The sequence below is a fragment of the Nanorana parkeri genome, unplaced genomic scaffold, assembly GCF_000935625.1.
Source record: "Nanorana parkeri isolate BGI_ZX_2015 unplaced genomic scaffold, ASM93562v1 scaffold348, whole genome shotgun sequence".
NCBI lineage: Eukaryota > Metazoa > Chordata > Amphibia > Anura > Dicroglossidae > Nanorana > Nanorana parkeri.
The window spans coordinates 486,840-505,519 of NW_017306616.1; the positions used below are offsets into that span (position 1 = coordinate 486,840).

Sequence of the window (18,680 nt, forward strand, 5' to 3'; positions counted from 1 at the left end):
GATGGATTTCTTAAACCATATATAACAAACCTTTTTTTATATACGCACCTTTTCAATAAAAGTCACATTTGAATTACTCTTCATACAGAAGTCCTGAAAACTGCTGCCCTCCTGCTTATCCTCCCTAAGATAACATTGAAGGGAATTTATCAAAACTGGAGCAGCCAAAGTCTGGAGCAGCCGTGCATGGCAACCAATCAGCCTCTCTTTCATTTTCAAATCTTAACTGAACAAACTGAAGAGAGATGCTGATTGGTTGCCATGCACAGCTGCTCCAGATTTTGTCTGCTCCAGTTTTGATAAATACCCCCATTGTTTCTATACTCAAATACGATCATGTTCTATGCTGACATGACTTGTCTTGCACTTGTAGCAGCTTTGGGAATTGTCTAATCACTTCAGAATCTTTCTGACGTGCCTTTTCTCTGTTGACTTCTGATGCTTTCATTCTTACGTTTCATTGACCTTTCCTCTCTGACCCAGTTTCTTGCTTTTTAATCACCTTGTGAGTAATGATTGGAATGCTCCAATTTCACCCACCCAAATATTTCCGTTCCAACATAGCAGGGCACACTTTATCCAGTCTGCTGTGAAATTACATAATTGTTTTTATTAATGGTATCCATTAGTTTCTACACACAGCTCTGCCAAACAAGATTTCACTAGCTGAAGCGCACTTCAACCATACTCAAATATGGAAGGAATTAATCTTTGGTCTACCAGCTATATACGCAGGGAGATATTTATCTGCAAATTCCCACATTTTAGCTTAGTACAACAATAAACTTGGTGTCCTTGTTGAATAAATTGACATTTAACATATCGTGTCAGTGCAAATGTAGTTAACAGGTTTCATAAATGTCAACTGGATGTCACATTATTGTATTGTCTGTACTGTGTAATTTGTTCCCTGCATGTATTCACAAAGTTCAAATACACACATGGTGGTTATCATACACCTGCTGATAACTAGCCTTGAAGTAAAATAGTCACAATGTATAAAAACATCATTCGTAATGCACTTGTGATAACTGTAGTAGAGAATCAAATTCTTTAATTGTATAACTTGCATTACAGAATGTGCAGATAGAATTGTGTGTCATGGTCATGTTGCAAAAAAAAATTTTCAGACTAAATTCTACCAGTGTATGGCCAACTTTAGAATTAGCCCTGCTGAGTCCACAGTTAGAAGCTGTTTTTTGATTAAACAGAAGCTGTAGAAAATGGGGCTATTTTACCATAATAGCATTCACGGATCAGTGCCTAGGGCAGCAGTTTAGATGGATCAGCATCAAGCCTCAAAAGTCACAATTCGTTATAACTTTTTGCTTATGTTTCACTTTTCTGGTCAGAGCATTTGTGGATGATTTTAGCTAGAGAACTGTAGGATAAGGGGGATACATGGGATGTTGAGAGAATTCCGAAGGCAGTCTTTACAGTTCAGTAACTTGAAACCATCACTGCTTTCTATTGTTTGGTGGTCTATACATTTGAAAAGAAGCCGTGCATATAAAGTAGACCACATTTTGCTTCAAATAGTGCATGCGATCTTAATATGGCCCTGATTTGGAGGACTTGAAGATACTTGACTTTGGATACCTACTGAAGTTAAAGGAAACCCCTTATGTAGGCTGCTGTTCTAAACCTGACCTTGCTGTCTTTGGCATAGAGACCATATCACCTCCTGGTTCTGCCTAAGCTTTCATACGATTACACTAAAAACCACTGCATAGTAAGCTCCGACAGTGGGCTTACTATGTAGCAGATTTTTTTAGTGATCATATAAGAGTTGTTCTTCATGCTGTTGAACTTCTGTGCTGATGTAGGGGTTGAGCAGGGGATTGCACTGTGGATGGACCAGGAAAGTGTCAATTTTTGCTGTAGAATTACAATTCAATTCTAATATCTCTGCTGATTGGGGACAAATCGCTGAAGCAGCCAGGGTTTCAGTACTTATAATACAGATTCCCTGACTTTAGTTTGAGGTGTAACAGGTTCTCTTTAAAGTTTGCCTGGGGAACATAAAAACATATGCTGTACATCTCTGCAATAAATATGCTGCAAATACAGAAATATAACTATTTGCCAGAAATCCAGTGAGCTGCTAAGTTTCTGTTTTGAGCTGACATGGAGCCTCTTCTGCACAGAAATCTAAAGCAGCTCTACTATACTCCATAACATAATGGGGTGTGGGCCAGGGTTCTGTAGTTCAGTAGAGCAGAAAACACTGGGATTTCAATGCAGTAAAGGCAACATTGTCAGCTACAGGAAGCGAGGCAATCACTGAATTTTTGGGAGGATCAACACGCATTTTGCGAAGTTGTTGGATTTTTTTTTTTTTTTCTGAATTGCCAACCTGGGACAGGCATTCAAACAGTGAAATGTGGCAAAGTCGGACCCCCTTATTTGCCTACTTCCATGTTACTGACTCAAGATTGCATCACAGGTATAAATCCGCATTGACCACCTAGGGCCTAGCATTTTCAGAAGGAGATGTCTGTAATGGCAGCCTCTATTTTTCTCAGTACCGGTTTCCTTTTTAATGACTTTCACTAAAGCTTTATAGTGATGGAGAATACAGAGCAGTTGGGAATTCAGCTACAACCCCAGAGCTGTTTAACATTATCCATCAGACTTCTTATAGTTGGGGGTCTGAGGGTTGCATGTCCATATTGCTATTATGTGTATTTTTAAAATATATCTACCTAGTCCTTTTTTTGTCTCTTGCGGTTTGATATATAAAAGCGTAGTAAACATTACTTATTTTCCTCCTCCTGTTATTTTATGATTTTGTTTTTATTGTGTAGTTTACCCAGGAACCCTCACTTATTAAGGCCTGGTTCACACCTGAACGTTTTGTAGCGCGTTCAACGCTCGACGAACGCTCTACAAAACGCTCAAACATCTAAATCCCATTGTATTCAATGGGTCTGGTTCACACCTTTGCCGTATCTCCGTCCGTCCGAACGCGATACAAATCGGGCTACGCCCAAAGAAGTACATGTACTTCTTTGGGGCGTTTTGGTCTCGCGTTTCCATTGGGATACAAGCCCTCGGAAACGGGCGTTTGTCGCGTGTTTTTTTTACCGCGAATTGCAGTAAAAACGCGCGACAAACGCGCATATTCAATACGCCTAGGTGTGAACCCAGCCTTAAGCTGAGCTCTGGGCACAAAAACTTTCATTTAAAAATATGCCGCAACAATCAGGATATAAATCCAATTTATTTGCACAATATGCCTTTGCAAGCCCAGTTATTACTTTATAAAACTAGCAATGACATCATCACTGTGCTGCACATAGCCTGTTTAGGGAGAAGAGCTATGGGAGGGACCCAGCAGGTCCACCCTCTCCAGGCTGCATGCAGAAAAGTACAGGAAGGGGCAGATACCAGATCAGTCACTCTTCACGTAGAGAGAGAGAACAGCAGCATCTGGTCTTTATTACAGGAAGCTCCTATAAGCTTCACACTGGGTTACTGCACTGATCTGGAAGAAATGCACAAAGCACACCAAGATTTAAAGAATAATGGATATGCCTCTTGTATTTTATCCTTAAGTTCAGCTTTATGGGTCTGGGAGGTACCTTGTGTGGCCTCCATGTATAAAGCCTTGGTTATGCTTTTAATGTCTTTTAAATATTTGAAAGATGCCATATTTTAGTGCAGACTATGCACATCATTTTGAAATATATTAAATGGGTCAAAACAGAACATGGGCAGTGAGCTTCCATAGCTCTATATACAAAAATAAGACCGAGTATCCATGTACACAGTGGCGCAACAATCGCCATAGCGACCCAGGCGGCCGCTATATGGCCCGGGGCATAGGGAGGTCCAGCCAGCACATCCCCCTGATGCCGTTCGGGCCGCCTGGGTGCCGCTATTCACATGTGCAGCGGCGCGTTCCTCACAGCCGCTGCTGAGTCGGTGACAACCAGCAGCTTCGGAGGAGGTGGCTGGGCCCGTCGTCGGCAGCGATGGAGGAGGTGGGGCCCATTGATCGAGTAAGCAGGGCTTAGCGATGGGGGAGGCGGGCCCAGCCTCCTCCATCACTGGGGCCCGTCTCCTCCATCATGGAGGAGGCAGGGCCTGCAAGTGATCTTGAAGGAGAAGGAGGCAGACAGAGGATCGGAGCAGACGGGTAAGAGGGCTTGACCGCCCACCTGAGTCCCTGCAGAGCCCACCATAGAGACTATATGGTGGGCTCTGCAGGGTTCACCCTCAGGTGGGCTGTGTGGGATCTCAGGTGGGCTTAACTAGAAATCACAGGGCCCCATACAAAAATTTGCTATGGGGCCCTGTGATTTCTAGTTACGCCCCTGCATGTACAGTTGGTTGAATTCAGTCACATTTGAGCCTGAAGGACATAAAGCTCTGCAGAGCTAAAGTGATTAGGGATTGACCACATTGAGAGCTTAATACTTCTTTAAAACTTTTTTTCTTTCAATAATGAATCCAGAGCAATGAAATATACTGTACATTGCCCAGCAAAGTATTTCTTTACATTTTTGTCCAAGCACTTAGTCGTCATGTTTCTGGGCAGCTCCAATTCCATCAGCTTGGCTTCCCTGAACTTCCTGTCCAGTACAAGACCAGAAAGACAGAGCAGTCTCCAGCTGCTGTCCATATACCAGCTTGAAAAAACCTACTTTTCTTCTCAAATGCAGCTGGGGCAGTTCTTTGAATCCAAATGATTTCAGTAATGCGTTTTAGTAACTTTTAAGAATGATTTTCCTACAACTCATGGCACCCACTCAGTCCTTTCTCCTTTTTTGTGTCACTACCACCTCACGCAGTAATGTACGTGATCTTCTTTTATGGGGTTGGCTTCGTTTACAATTGAACTTTGGTGACAGGGTCACTTTTTGAATTATATTTTGAATTACATTTGCAATTTCACTGGCACATTTTATTTTTAAATCCCAACATTCACTATCTTGGACACTTTTTCCGTCCAAAGATTCTAGGCTAGAATCTCCTCATACCCTCTAATCATTCTTTGCCCAAGGACATCTGCACCTTCCTTATGAATACAGCTTGTCCTTGCCATATAAAGTTCATAGTGGACAAAAAAAAACTGGTATTGTTTCCAAACATGCTACTTTGGAGGTCCAAGGTTTTGATGTTTATCTTCTGATTTCCTAAAACCATTTTTGACGACCTTCTACTGTTAAACGTTGTCATTTTGTGCTAGTGTATATCATGGATATTTCTCACCAGAATTCTGTCTGTCCAGTCTGCAATATTCCTACCCTGTAAGATGTAAGACCACATTCTGCTCAGTATTCACAGTGTTGGTGAATTAGCATTCCTTATCACCGCCACCTCTTTGGACTTTGCAGTACACTTAGGTTTTGTCACTTAAGCAATTCTTCTGTTGGTTTCTAGGAGACCTAACCTGTTGCAACACTATATCCTCAACATCAGATAAATTGGCATATTTATTAGGCTGTGCCAGTTACTTCGTTCTGGCTACATACTTATTGATGAAGATCGTGCCCAACTACACCAAATTCTTCAGTGGCCCCAGCCAGTGCCTATTCAGTGACCAATTCCACTTCAGGATAATGTTTTAGGATTGTGGCTAGCCTATTTAAATCCAAGACATAGGTTTCCAGACGAGCAGCCCACACATTTATGTTTTAAGTAGGCATATGTCATTTGAATGCATGCAATGCGAAATATTAAAATTTTTACTGATGAAGACAAAACAAACTCTTCTGCAGAGTTCTTGCCAACAGAAGTTATCCTTTGCCTGCTAAACTTGGTACTGTCGCCTAATCTGTTATTTCATGTGCTGTCTTCCAGTGTTAATGAACTATATGTAGATGATCCTGATAAGGAGAGTGGAGGAAAAATAGATGTTAGCCTGAATGTCAGCTTGCCCCACCTCAACTGTGACTGTAAGTATTTGGTCCTTAAGATCCATTGTATGTTTTTTGGCTGCTACCCCTGCAGGCTTCCAATTATTCCAAATTATAGGCAAGATGGCATACATTTTCACCTGAATCATTTACTTTTACCATGATAAATAACTGAATGTCTTCAGTCTAGAATTCAAACTTTGACTTTGAAGTTTAGATGTCCACATGACCCTGAAACACCTGTTTTGTGTACAGGTGTTGAGGTGATATGTATTGTGCATGGTCATTATTGAAATTGTTTCTGGTGTTACCCTTTATTACAGAGAGACCCATTTATATATTTAGAACACTGTCTCAGAGCGATCTAATGCAGGCCAGTCTGACCATTTCTATTAGTAAAATAACTATAATGTCTTGCCTTTGGCAGCTAACGCCACTTATTTAGCATTTTGTTTTTGCAGTAATAAAAGTTCCTCCCTTATCAAACCAGGGGTCCCTGTGTTTAGTGCTTTGCTCATGTACATTAAACACCGTAGTGCTTTCCTTGGTCATTAAGTCAATGACAAATATCAATAATTCTGACCCTTTTGTGACACAAGGTTATTTTTACTGGCAAAAAGATGTGTGCTTAGTGGTCATAAAAGTATGTACTGGCATGCTAGACAATGCATTGACATTTTAAGTGGAATCTCTCTATAAGGCACTGTATTACCGTTTACTTTTTAAAGCCCCACAACAAACTAAAGGGAAATCGCTAACGTGTTAGTAGACCTGGTTATCGTTTAAATGTCATTCTTTAGGTTTCTGTATATAACTTGTTTTCTACTAGAAGTCATAGTCTTGTTTCAGCTGACTTTTATACATGTACTATTTTCTTTTATCTTCAGTGGTGGGCCTGGATATTCAGGATGAAATGGGCAGACATGAAGTTGGGCATATTGATAATTCCATGAAAATTCCCCTCAATAATGGCAATGGTTGCCGGTTTGAAGGACAGTTTACCATAAACAAGGTAAGGTGCTTCTGCCTTTCTTGGTTGTTTTTCATATGTCATGTGTAAAGTGTTTGATTTTTGTTCCGTCATGCAACATTTTGTATTCATGCAACATTAGGACTGAGGCCTAATGCCACAACCTCGTCTTACCAGACTGCTTTAGTATAAAAGCCATATAATTATACAATTAGTTTAGATTCATTCTGCAGTAATTAGATGTTCTGCCAATTTTGACATAATCATTTTGTGAGTTCAAGTTCACATACATTGATGATGACATATATGGGATGGCAAATTATGTATAAATGAGTTGCCTAATATTCATAGCATTTGTATTTGGGTTATGTGAAAGCCCATGGCATAATATGGGTGGGACAAGAACTGTAACAAAATAGCTTTACAACGCCCTGTAAAAACTGTTAATTTGTGTTTTTTATAATAGCTTGAGTAGACATAGTACCAAATATACAGACTAGATATTTGAATTCCAATTCTGCCTTTTTTGGTTATTAATACTGGTAGGCCTGTTTTAACCCCTTCCCGACCGATGACTGGATTATACTGTCACGTTCGTTCAGTTAATTAACGACCGGTGATGGGATAATCTCGTTGTGTGGTACAATGAGCACTGGTCCGTGGAGGGACCAGTACTCATTGAGTTACTGCTGTTAAGTCCATCTGAGTCCGAGGCAGACCCTCAACAGCAGATTAGGTGGACACAGCACTTTTATCACAGTGGTAGCTAATTGCTGTGATCAAAGAGCCATGACAGCCACAAAGCCGGCAGCAGCAAGCCACATGTGTGATACAAACTGATACAGTATTCTCCTCCAGAGATACTTAGTATATCTAAGGAGAATACAAAGTATCAAAGCCCCTGTAACTAAAAAAAAATAACCCCTTTAGTGCCACCTATTTTAAAAAAAATAAAAATTTAGTTTTTAAAAGTTTAAAAAAATAAATGTAATAAAAAAAATTATAAGAACATCATATAGTGCTGAGGAGGCTATTAAAGAAAGGAGACAAACATACCACATTTTAAAATTGTTCGAAACTAAAATTGATTTTCACTCCTTGTATTTTGTGACCTATAACACGTAAAATAAACTGAAATCCCAGACATATGATATAACCTATAAATCACATTATTATTGCCAAAACTGTGAAAGATTTATATTTTTTTTTTGCATTTTTTTTTAATAAACAAAAATAAGAATTCATATATGCGTATGTCGCATCAAATTAAAGCCCATTTTGTCCTTTTTTTTTTAAAAAAAAACAGTATATAATATGTGTAGGAGCAATGAATGAGTAAGATTAAAATGATGGTTAAACAAATGCATAGCAAAAATGGCAACATTGCTCCTGTCCTCAGGAACAAAAACATTTTCTGAAGCTGTGTCACTAAGGGGTTAAAGCACAAGTCTACTCCTGCCATAAAAACCCTGTATAGGTTCCTTCACTGTCTCCCTAATATGCCCCCACACATAGCTCAGATGCTCCAAGAACCCACTCCCCAGTGCTCAGCCCACTTGGGCAGTGTTTATATTCATAGAAGTGAATTCTCCTCAGCTTCTACCTTTTTTATTTTCCAAGCTTCACTAAACAAGCTGAAGATAGAAGCTGATTGGTTCCTATGCAGAGCTGTTTTTTGTAAATTCCCCTTATAGTATTTCCAGTGGGAGAGCCTTGGGGGCAGTTGGGCAGAAGGGAGTGGATATGCCTGCATGTGAGGTCTTTGTGGGAGCATAATATATAGGATGGACATGGGTGAACCAGAGTCCATCTGTAAGTGAACTTGGATTTTAAAGAATATCTCAAGGTAAAATGTTTTATAAAGCGTTCTATAGTAAACCCTCAGTCAGTTTTTTATTGCGGTCTGTGTCCTTACAAGGGATATTCACTTTCTCTATTTGTCCTGGTGAAAATTTTCAGTGGGAAAGAAAGTGAAGAAAAAGTTTTATAGTCACCAGAACAGGAAAGGAGGGCACATCTTCAAATGAGGATCACTGTTCTGGTGACACCTGTCTTTAAAAGCTCCCCATTAGGACATAGATGGATATATAAAAAAACAGGGGTTTTTACCATTCCTTACTAGCTCAAACTGAAGAAATTGGCTTTAGATGTATGTTTAACCCCTTCATGAGTGAGGCCTTTTTTTTTTTTGCACCCATGTTATATTCCACATTGTAGGCCTGAAAAGTACTTAAAAAAACCCCAAACATTATATATTTTCTGAAAGCCAAGACCCTATAGAATAAAATGTTGGCAGTTGCAAATTTGTATGTTGCACGATATTAGCGCAACTCCTTATCAAACCCCAACATTTAGAGAAATGTACTTAAATGCCCCAAAACACAATAAGATATAAAAGATGAGGTTACAACGAGTAAATAGATACCCAACATGCCCAGGTTAAAAATTGCGTGTGTCCGTGAAATGACGACAAACTTCAGTACCCCAAAAAGTCCATAGTCGATGCTTTAAAAGTCCCCACAGGTCATCAATTTAGAGATACCCAAAAATATTGGCCCGTAGGAGGGGCAATGGGGCCCGGGGGGGGGGGGCGGCCCCTTCACGGGACTCTAGAAGCGATCTAGCGACAGCGGAGTTGCCAGAATCGCTTCTATTGTAAAGCCGACAGTCGGCTTTACAAGTTTAAACCGAGTACCGGCGTCCCCAATGCTGGCGACATGCACTGTACGTCCTCAGTCGTGAAGGGGTTAATGCAAGTTGGCACTGTATTGCCTGGATATATTGAAAGGTGCATTTAAATATTCTGTTAGCTTTTCTATGAGACATAGGCCTTATAAATTTAAGTTTGATTTATTACAAATTAATGAAGAAACTGAACAAAATTACATGCTAACGATGGTCTTTATATCTGTTACTTAATTTATTGTTTCATCATAATCATGTCTTTGTTATTAGGTGCCTGGTAACTTCCATGTGTCCACACACAGTGCCACAGCTCAGCCACAGAACCCTGACATGAGTCACTTCATTCATAAGCTAAGTTTTGGGGACAGTTTGCAGGTTAGTATTTAAAACTGCTAATAATAAAATGTACTCTTTGTAACGTACAGTTCAGGAAAGGGCAGCATGCAAAGATGCTTCTTTAAAAATCATATTTTTTTTAAATTCGCTTTTTTCATCCCTATCATTGCGGAGTACTCATTCCCCATGATTTCGTTTCATGATGCCACCGCATCATGAAAGGGTCTTGGAAGAAGTCAGTAAAATCACACAACCAAACTATATTTAGGGGGCTATTCACTAGGGTGCCGTAGGCAGCCGAATGAACACTCGAGCTGAACCAAAGCCTCTTTGGCTATTCACTGCAGTCTATTTTTAGCCGTACTTCGGCTGCATTCGGCTCACTTTACCTCCCTTCGGCTCCGCAGGACAGCCACGGCTCGTCCAGTCGGACAGAAGGGATGAACCCGTTCGCCTCAGCTGATGCAACATCTGGATCGGCTGAAGCAAACGTTTGACAGTTAATTCCGTGCTGTTCACCTCTATTGTCCAAGGGGTGAAACAGCAGAGAATGGATTGCTGAACGTTCAGCTCTTCATTCGGTTCGATCATTCTGTTCACTACCTCAGGTAGTAAAGCAGAATGAAAACTGTTAATGTAAAAAAACCAGTGTAGGGTCCCCTTTCCAAATCATACTTGACCCTTTAGGTCTGGTAGGAATTTTAAGGGGGACCCAAATGCCCAAAACCCTCCAAAAAAATATGGTCCCCCCCCCCTCCTATGATCCCATACCAGGCCCTTAATCTGAGCGGTCTGGAAGAACAGAAGGGGGTGGGGGACAAGCACGCAGCCCCCCTCCTGCAACATACCATGCCACATGCCCTTGACATTGGGAAGGTGCTTCCCCTTGTGAATGCTCGCTGAAGCGAGCAAAAGGATTACCTGAACGTTCGCCTAAATCCTTTTGGGCCCTTAGTGAATAGCTCCCTTAATGTCTGACTTGTGTGCATACTGATAATTTATAGCTAGTGTTTGCTGTAGAATGGAATTGTAATGACTGAAGAAAGCTCTATATTATGTAGAGCAGTACCTGCAAAAAAAAAAAAAACCCCTGTATCTAAATTTAGAAATTGCATGAAATTGCATTTGGAAAGCATGCTCTAGTTCACGTGCTCCGGTTTAAAACATGGTGTTCATATTTTCCTTTAATGTAGAGTAACAAAACCTATATTTTCTGAAAGAGCACATTTAGCAGTTGCAGTAGATTACTTCTAAATCCATTTGTGACATTTCATGACATTTATTATGGTTAAATGTAATATACAGTTCATACCACCAACACAAAGTATGGTTGAATAACAGCATCAATATATTTGATGAAGGAGACCTGTGCTTAAATGCAATACAACCCATTTCATCGAAGAGTCCAGGAAGGACTGACCATTCTAACATAACATGCAGTTCTCCAAGTGCATTCAACTCTGTGTTGTGAAAAATGCCTCTACACACACCTCCTTATCCTATGTTATTAGAGAGCTGCACTGTACACGAGGCCTCCTACCATGATGCAATGGGAGATTCCTCTATAGTGCTATCTGTGAGCCATGGTTTTAATCAGCATGATATATTGGAGAGAGAGAGCCCAGACACCAAATTATTCAGGGTGTTATACCCAGAATGCACTTTAGTTTCTATCCCATTGCAAGAAATTAAGTAACAGTCAACATAAGTTTGACTCTGAAAATATTATCTGGGATTTCATTTCATTAAAGTTCTTGTTCTACTTTTTTTTTAGAATTATAATGTATTATATAATACAGTTTGAAACTAGTGACTATTTGCAAATTATAATGTACAATTTAGTTGTTAAAATATGTGGTTTTAATATTGCTGCTGATATGTTGCTAAGAATAGAATTTGTAAGCTGATGTTTATTCACATGATAAAGTTCCAGAACCTGGAACTATTACGTCATGAGTACACTGTTGGCTGCAACATTCTAGGGATGTGGTAAGATGTTCTAATTTAAAATGCATATTTGGTGCAAGAAAGCTTGATCCACTTTTATTTTTCATACATAATAGGAATGCATAGTCTAAGTGATTGTGGTCCTGGGTGAGCTCATTACATGGCCTCACAAAGTGATTATGCATTGTTCTGTGTATTGTATAACAGGCTTACCCACCCAGGAACACTCCCAAGTAGCACATGGTCATTGTGCTAATTCTGGCTGGGCACCAACCCAGAATGATGTATGCTGTCCTACATAGCAAATAGTCATCCCATTGTACAGTGCCAACCAGCCGTACAAGCCTGATTTCAAGGGCACAAAGAGGTGTGACTGGTACCTGTGGAGAGATCCTTCTCTGAAGGCTGTAAATGAAAAATTATATGTTTAATTTCCATTATGAATCACAGCTCCATATTTGTACTGTACATCAATGGTGTGTATGATGGAAGGTCTTGGTACAGTTTATATTGTAGCTAGTCAGTTTTGTCCTTCACTCCCAAAACCAGTAGTGTTTTTCAAGTCACATTGTACCTGTACCAAACATTGTATTTAACAGGGATTTCAGAAATTAATTTTAGCTTTGCCTTTTTGTTCCATTCCCAAATGGAAATATTAAAGTGGTTTTCCAATTAAAAGTGGAACTCAGCGTCTGTCACTATTTGTTCTACATTGGATACTAATTCTGTCATAAGAAACCTCAGAACCATATATACTTTGTTCATGTTGCATGTGAGCCAAGCCTGTCTCTTTAGATATCCACCTCCAAAAACTGGGTGTTTTTTCTTTGTTTTGTTTTGTTTATAAAATGCAAATGCCTTTTTAAGAGCTTAATATATAAAATATTCTTAGAGGAGGAACAAATAACCTAGTTTACGTGACCATAAGATCCTCAAGCATATTTACCATTCATTAGTTTATCGTTTGTCTGTGCCCCAATCCCTTTATTCATCAGTGTATCCTGTGAAAGGATGGCCTTTTAAATAGTCCAAGTTTTGCAAGTGAGATGATTATTATTGCAAACTGAGATTTTCCTATTTTATGGGGAACAAAAACTGTGCAGGCCCCAATGTTTCCTTTTTTAGTGGGGAAGATCAAAGGGGAGCATTGCCACGCACAGGCCAATGTCATTAGTCAGTCAAATATTGTGGAAGGATTTGATGTTCTAGGTGTGGAAGGCAAAACGGGCAGATGTCTCCTGGTGATTTTACCTAGGAATAGATAAGCCAAATTATGGTCTAGGTCTCTAGAGTATCTTAAAAGAGTAGGCAAAATAGCTACTAAATGCAATTTACTGAAAATACCCATGTGATATGGCATCTGTATCTTAACAGAGTCTTTTCTAAGGGCTTTTTATTGATCGCATAGGAAGCAACTGAGATCAATTATAATTAACAGGTCAATTTGACCATCCATTGACCACCTCCTGACCTGTATTTGGCCTGCTTTAAGCAGGTTTTGCATTGGACTAGTGTAGGAATGCAAAACCTGCTTGAAGCGAACAAAACCCTGTCCACAAATTACTAAGGCTACACACCATTTAGTAGTTTCTGTTATCTTTTATTTTTATATCGCCCCCATTATACATTTATTACGATTTTTAATATATTTCAGATTACACACATTCATGGTGCCTTCAATGCTCTGGGTGGAGCAGACCGACTGGCTTCCAACCGTATGTACAATTTTTAAATGTCTTCTCTGCTGATAATTAAGCTTATTTGCTCAATCTGCTTTTGATCCATATCACTCGATAGCTTACCTTGTAGCATTTTCACACCACTTTGGTTTTAGGTTTTTAAAACAAAAAAATGCAAGTTCTCCCCTCTAAGTGTTGTCAGGCCTGCACACTTGTGATATAGGCTGTTGTACCTAGAGCAAAAAGGAAACAAACATGCCAGTCGTTGCTTATACCAGTTTGTGTGGTACTGGAGTGATGCCTAAAGTGACCCAATAAAAACATATGGCGTATATACACTATATTGCCAAAAGTATTGGGACACCCCTCCAAATCATTGGATTCAGGTGTTCTGTGAAATTTCCTTGCTACTAAACATTCCACAGTCAACTGTTAGTGGTATTATAGCAAAGTGGGAGCAACAGCAACTCAGCCATGAAGTGGTAGGCCACGTAAAATGACAGAGCGGGGTCAGCGCATGCTGAAGCACACAGTGCACAGAAGTCACCAACTGTCTGCAGAGTCAATAGCTACAGACCTCCAAACTTCGTGTGGCCTTCAGATTGGCACAACAACAGTGTGTAGAGAGCTTCATGGATTGGGTTTCCAGGGCCAGGAAGCTGCACCCAAGCCTTGCATCACCAAGTGCAATGCAAAGCGTCGGATGCAGTGGTGTAAAGCAAGCCGCCACTCGACTCTAGAGAAGTGGAGACGTGTTCTCTGGAGTGACGACTCGCGCTTCTCTGTCTGGCAATCCGATGGATGTGTCTGGGTTTGGCAGTTGCCAGGAGAACGGTACTTGCCTGACTGCATTGTGCCAAGTGTAAAGTTTGGAGGGGGATTATGGTGTGGGGTTGTTTTTCAGGGGTTGTGCTTGGCCCCTTATTTCCAGTGAAGGGAACTCTTAAGGCATCAGCATATCAAGACATTTTGGACAATTTCATGCTCCCAACGTTGTGGGAACAATTTGGGAATGGCCCCTTCCTGTTCCAACATGACTGCGCACCAGTGCACAAAGCAAGGTCCATAAAGACATGGATGAGCAAATTTTGGGTGGAGGAACTTGACTGGCCTGCACATAATCCTGACCTCAACCCGATAGAACACCTTTGGGATGAATTAGAGCGGAGACTGCGAGCCAGGCCTTCTGGTCCAACATCGGTACCTGACCTCACAAATGCGCTTCTGGAAGAATGCTCAAACATTCCCATTGACATACTCCTAAACCTTGTGGACCACCTTCTCAATACTTTTGATAATATAGTGCAGGGCTCAAAATTTCCACTCGCCCCCTCGCAATTGGCGAGTGAAAATTGCGTGGGGGCGAGTGGAAATCCAGGGGGGGGACTTCCGCCGCTTCGGCAGCACCGATCGCTGTCTGTTTCCTCCACCCGCTTCTTGGAGCGGCACCGCAGCCTCCGACGGCCGGGCCGCTTCTACCAGACTGCAGAGCTGCTACTGGCTGGAAGGACAGCACGGGAGAAGCAGGACACCTGGGACATGGAGGATACATTGCTTTTTTCTTCATTACACTGCTGGCCTCTGTACTCTGCATCACACCACTGGCCTCTGCACTCTGCAGTGTTACTGATCTCTGTTCTCTGTGTCACACCACTGACCTGGCGGAGTTAAGGGCGGGGCACGGTAGGGGTCAGGTGGGGCGACTGGTGGCGAGTAACTCTTAAGGCCTGGCTAGTAGCTCAGGACTTGAAATTTTGAGCCCTGATATAGTGTATATCTTGCTCCCCTGCCATTAGAATTTGCTGTTGAAGCCTCCTAAATGTCCTATGGATAAATCTTTGAAAAAGCCAAAACTGGCACATAGCTTCCTACACATGCTCAAACACGAGTCATTGCATGGTTAGTGTCAAGGAGTCTGTACATGTGTTCCCACATTCAGACACCATCCACAGTTTTGAAAACAATCTTTTATAACAGTGGTTCTCAACTCGTGGGTCGCGACCCAAAAGTGGGTCGCGACACCCTCTGCAGTGGGTAGAGAACCACTGTTTTATAAAGTATATGTCAGTTTTTTGGATATTTTTGTTGGTGTATGTACTGTGGGTTTTTAAATCAAATACTCTTAAAGACTTAAACTATAGTTATTTTGCTCTGGTTTGGTGCTTCTATAGTTGTGGCCCTGGAGAAAAGACATTTGAGAAGTTGACTCCAAGTGAGGTGGGCATTACAGTGGAACTGAACTGAGCAAATGAAGATTTGCTATGTTATAGGAAACATCCAGAAGTCCTTATTGTGCCTTAGCAGCACTCTAGCAATGCAGCACACTTCCTGGTATGCAAAGGTGCCCAAGCATTCCTGTGCTTACGTCCTCATAGATGTCCTCACGTCCTCACGTCCTCATAGATGTATATTTGCATTGTGGGATCTAAGGCACTGCTGCCTTTGACTGCTAGTCTGAAGAGATTTGGAGTAATATTCGACGATGCCGCCACTGTCTGTTCACCTTGCTGGGGGCTCTGACATGTGGAAGTAAAGCCGGCCTCTACCAAGATGGCCACCTTCACACAGAGACAAGGTGCAGAAGAAGGCATAGTAAGTCAGTAATGGGGAAATATGAGATGCAAAGAGACCAGAGGCAATATTGCTGACTGGTCCTTTGCCTGTCTTTTTTGACCGAAGCTGCTTCCAGAGTTCAGTTCCTCTTTAAAGATTACTATCCTGGTGGATCATCTGCACTTTTTAATATATTTAACTTTATTTGAAATGCTGTCCAATGAATGTGGGGGTTATTAACATGGTGGAGCTCTGCATTTTTTTTTGTTTTAAATATATTTTCATTGGATTAAAGTATACTGTAGTAGAACCATAAAGACCTTCACACCACCTGCAGTAAAGGACCGTTGTTTGATTCTTGTATCCGAACATCAAAGTGCACTAATGTTTTGTGACTTTAAAAGCCAAATGATAGTTTCACAATTCCCAACAGAGTCTTCATAAAGTAAAATATTGAATTTTCGAGTCCAGTTGCTCCAAACAAACACCTTGTCATATCCTTGGAGAAGGCCTTTAAAGGAGAACTATGAGATGAGTGATTTCCACTCACCTCATAGTTCTAGCCGACCTGTGACAATGAGACTGTCACAGGTCGGCTCAGTAGATCGGGAGGTGAGCGAACACATACCGGGTTCGCTCACCACTCGATGTTGTCATGGCTCTCGCCGTGACAGGGGGAGGGGCTGGATTTCCCTCTCCCCGCTCCGATCTGCCAGCGCTGACTGGCAGAACGGACGGGGGAGGGGGCGGGTACAGCTGGCTCTGCCTCTAGATAGGCAGAGCCAGCTGTCACTCACGGAGCTGGGCGGATCCAGACGTCAAGGTTGGGATCCGCTGCGGCGTCTCAGTATACCGCGAGATGTAACTTGCGGTATACTGAGCTTAGGGTAACGGGAGGACGCTGGTTTGTGTCCTCTCGTTACACTAAGGAGAACTATGGGGAAAAACACTGACCCCATAGTTCTCCTTTTAACAAACTAACAAAATATTTTACCTTGAATGTTATTCCTGTCTGCTTCTCTGCTACTGTTTTAATTTGAGATTCCTTTTTATGTAATGCAGTGTTCTTGCCTTTACTTGGTTTTTTAGGAATGTCATGCCCTTGTACTAGTTTACACTGACCCTTCTTTTCCACTTGTGCAGCTCTGGCCTCTCATGACTACATCTTAAAGATAGTACCAACTGTGTATGAAGACCTTAGTGGAAAGCAGAAGTTTTCATACCAGTATACTGTAGCTAATAAGGTAAGCCTGTCTATAGATCTGGAAGAATGAAAGCTGGCACTTATACTGGCATCAGGAAATGCGTGCTGTAGACACATGATGTCAGTTTTATTATTAAACTGTACAGAAGAAGGTTGCCAGAAGGCAATAGCCTGAAAGGCAGACTTTTAAAGAAAATAAAGAATTCCAGCAAAGTTACATAGCTGCAGAGTAGTGTAATGCTCAGATTATCATGGTAAGACAATGCTCATTTATATTTCTAGTCTATGCCTTTTAAATTTAAAAGGCTCCACTTTGGAATTTCTTGTTGGCTCAGTTTCAGTGCTACTGTCCTGACATTACTGATGATTTTCCCTATGTTTATGAATAACTAATTGCTGGTAACTTCACAAGATGTCAACTACATAGCTTAGTCTAAGTTGTACTTTCATATTTTGTGTAGGAATATGTTGCATACAGTCACACGGGTCGAATTATTCCCGCCATCTGGTTCCGGTATGACCTCAGCCCCATCACAGTGAAATACACAGAGCGGCGACAACCGATGTATCGATTTATAACCACGGTAGGTAATGGTCATTTTCGGTTGCAGTGCTTCTACTGGGGAGAAGTCGGGAATGTTTTAAAGTGTGCCAAAAAGGTAGTACATTAGTTGATAAACAGAGCATGCCTATCAAAAGTGTGCCCGGGAAGAGTTAGGGATGGGTTGGAATGGCTAGATTCGGGAGGTTGGTGAGTGTGAGGGCTTCATAGAGGAGAGGAGGGTGTGGGACCCAATGGTGAGAGTAGAAGTGGGTTGGGGGAGGGGGGGGACAGTGGTGAGAGCAAGGGTGTATAGGTTAGTGGGTAGAAGGGTACTGAGCCCAGGGGCGGGTGGGTTTGTGGAGGGAAGAATTATTGTGTTAAATGTGAGGAAGGGTACAGCATAGTGGCGAAAGAAGGATGGGGAGAGAGCAGGGCAGAGTGGCGATAGTAAAGGTTGTGTGGTAAGAGGGGGCAGGTTAAAGTGGTAAAAGCAGGTGTGGGCATGCGGCGTAGTTGTAAGGGAGGGGCCCAGGGTGTTGGGGTTGGCAGAGTGGTGAGAGTGGGGGGTGGGGAGTTGCATATTGCATAGTGGTGATAGCAGGGGAGAGGCACTTTCCAAACTTCTACCTGCCAGCATTTCTTATGTTAGTCCTTCACTACAGCAGCAGGGCAGGAGAGATGGCAGACGTGGGAAGTTACTAAAGCACCCTACAGCACAGTATCAGCACATTTATATGTCTATATGGCTTCAATAGAAAGCTTAAATATGTGCATGTGTGGTAGTAACCAGGGTGTATTGCCACTACTGCACATATGCAGGATGTTGCCACCATATTACTGACCTCATGATATGGTGGGGAGATCCTGTGCATGCGTCCAGTACAGGCCGTTTATTATC

At 41.6% G+C, this 18,680-nt stretch overlaps 1 protein-coding gene across 1 annotated transcript in view; it reads left to right on the top strand.

Annotated features, from left to right (window-relative positions):
- ERGIC1 (endoplasmic reticulum-golgi intermediate compartment 1) overlaps nucleotides 1-18,680 on the top strand; it is a 93,179-nt gene that overhangs the window by 52,112 nt on the left and 22,387 nt on the right. Inside the window, exons 4-9 of the mRNA XM_018558613.1 lie at nucleotides 5,809-5,903; nucleotides 6,752-6,876; nucleotides 9,790-9,894; nucleotides 13,457-13,517; nucleotides 17,178-17,278; nucleotides 17,700-17,822. Coding sequence (XP_018414115.1) covers nucleotides 5,809-5,903; nucleotides 6,752-6,876; nucleotides 9,790-9,894; nucleotides 13,457-13,517; nucleotides 17,178-17,278; nucleotides 17,700-17,822 — 610 coding nt within the window. The remainder of the gene's footprint in view (nucleotides 1-5,808; nucleotides 5,904-6,751; nucleotides 6,877-9,789; nucleotides 9,895-13,456; nucleotides 13,518-17,177; nucleotides 17,279-17,699; nucleotides 17,823-18,680) is intronic.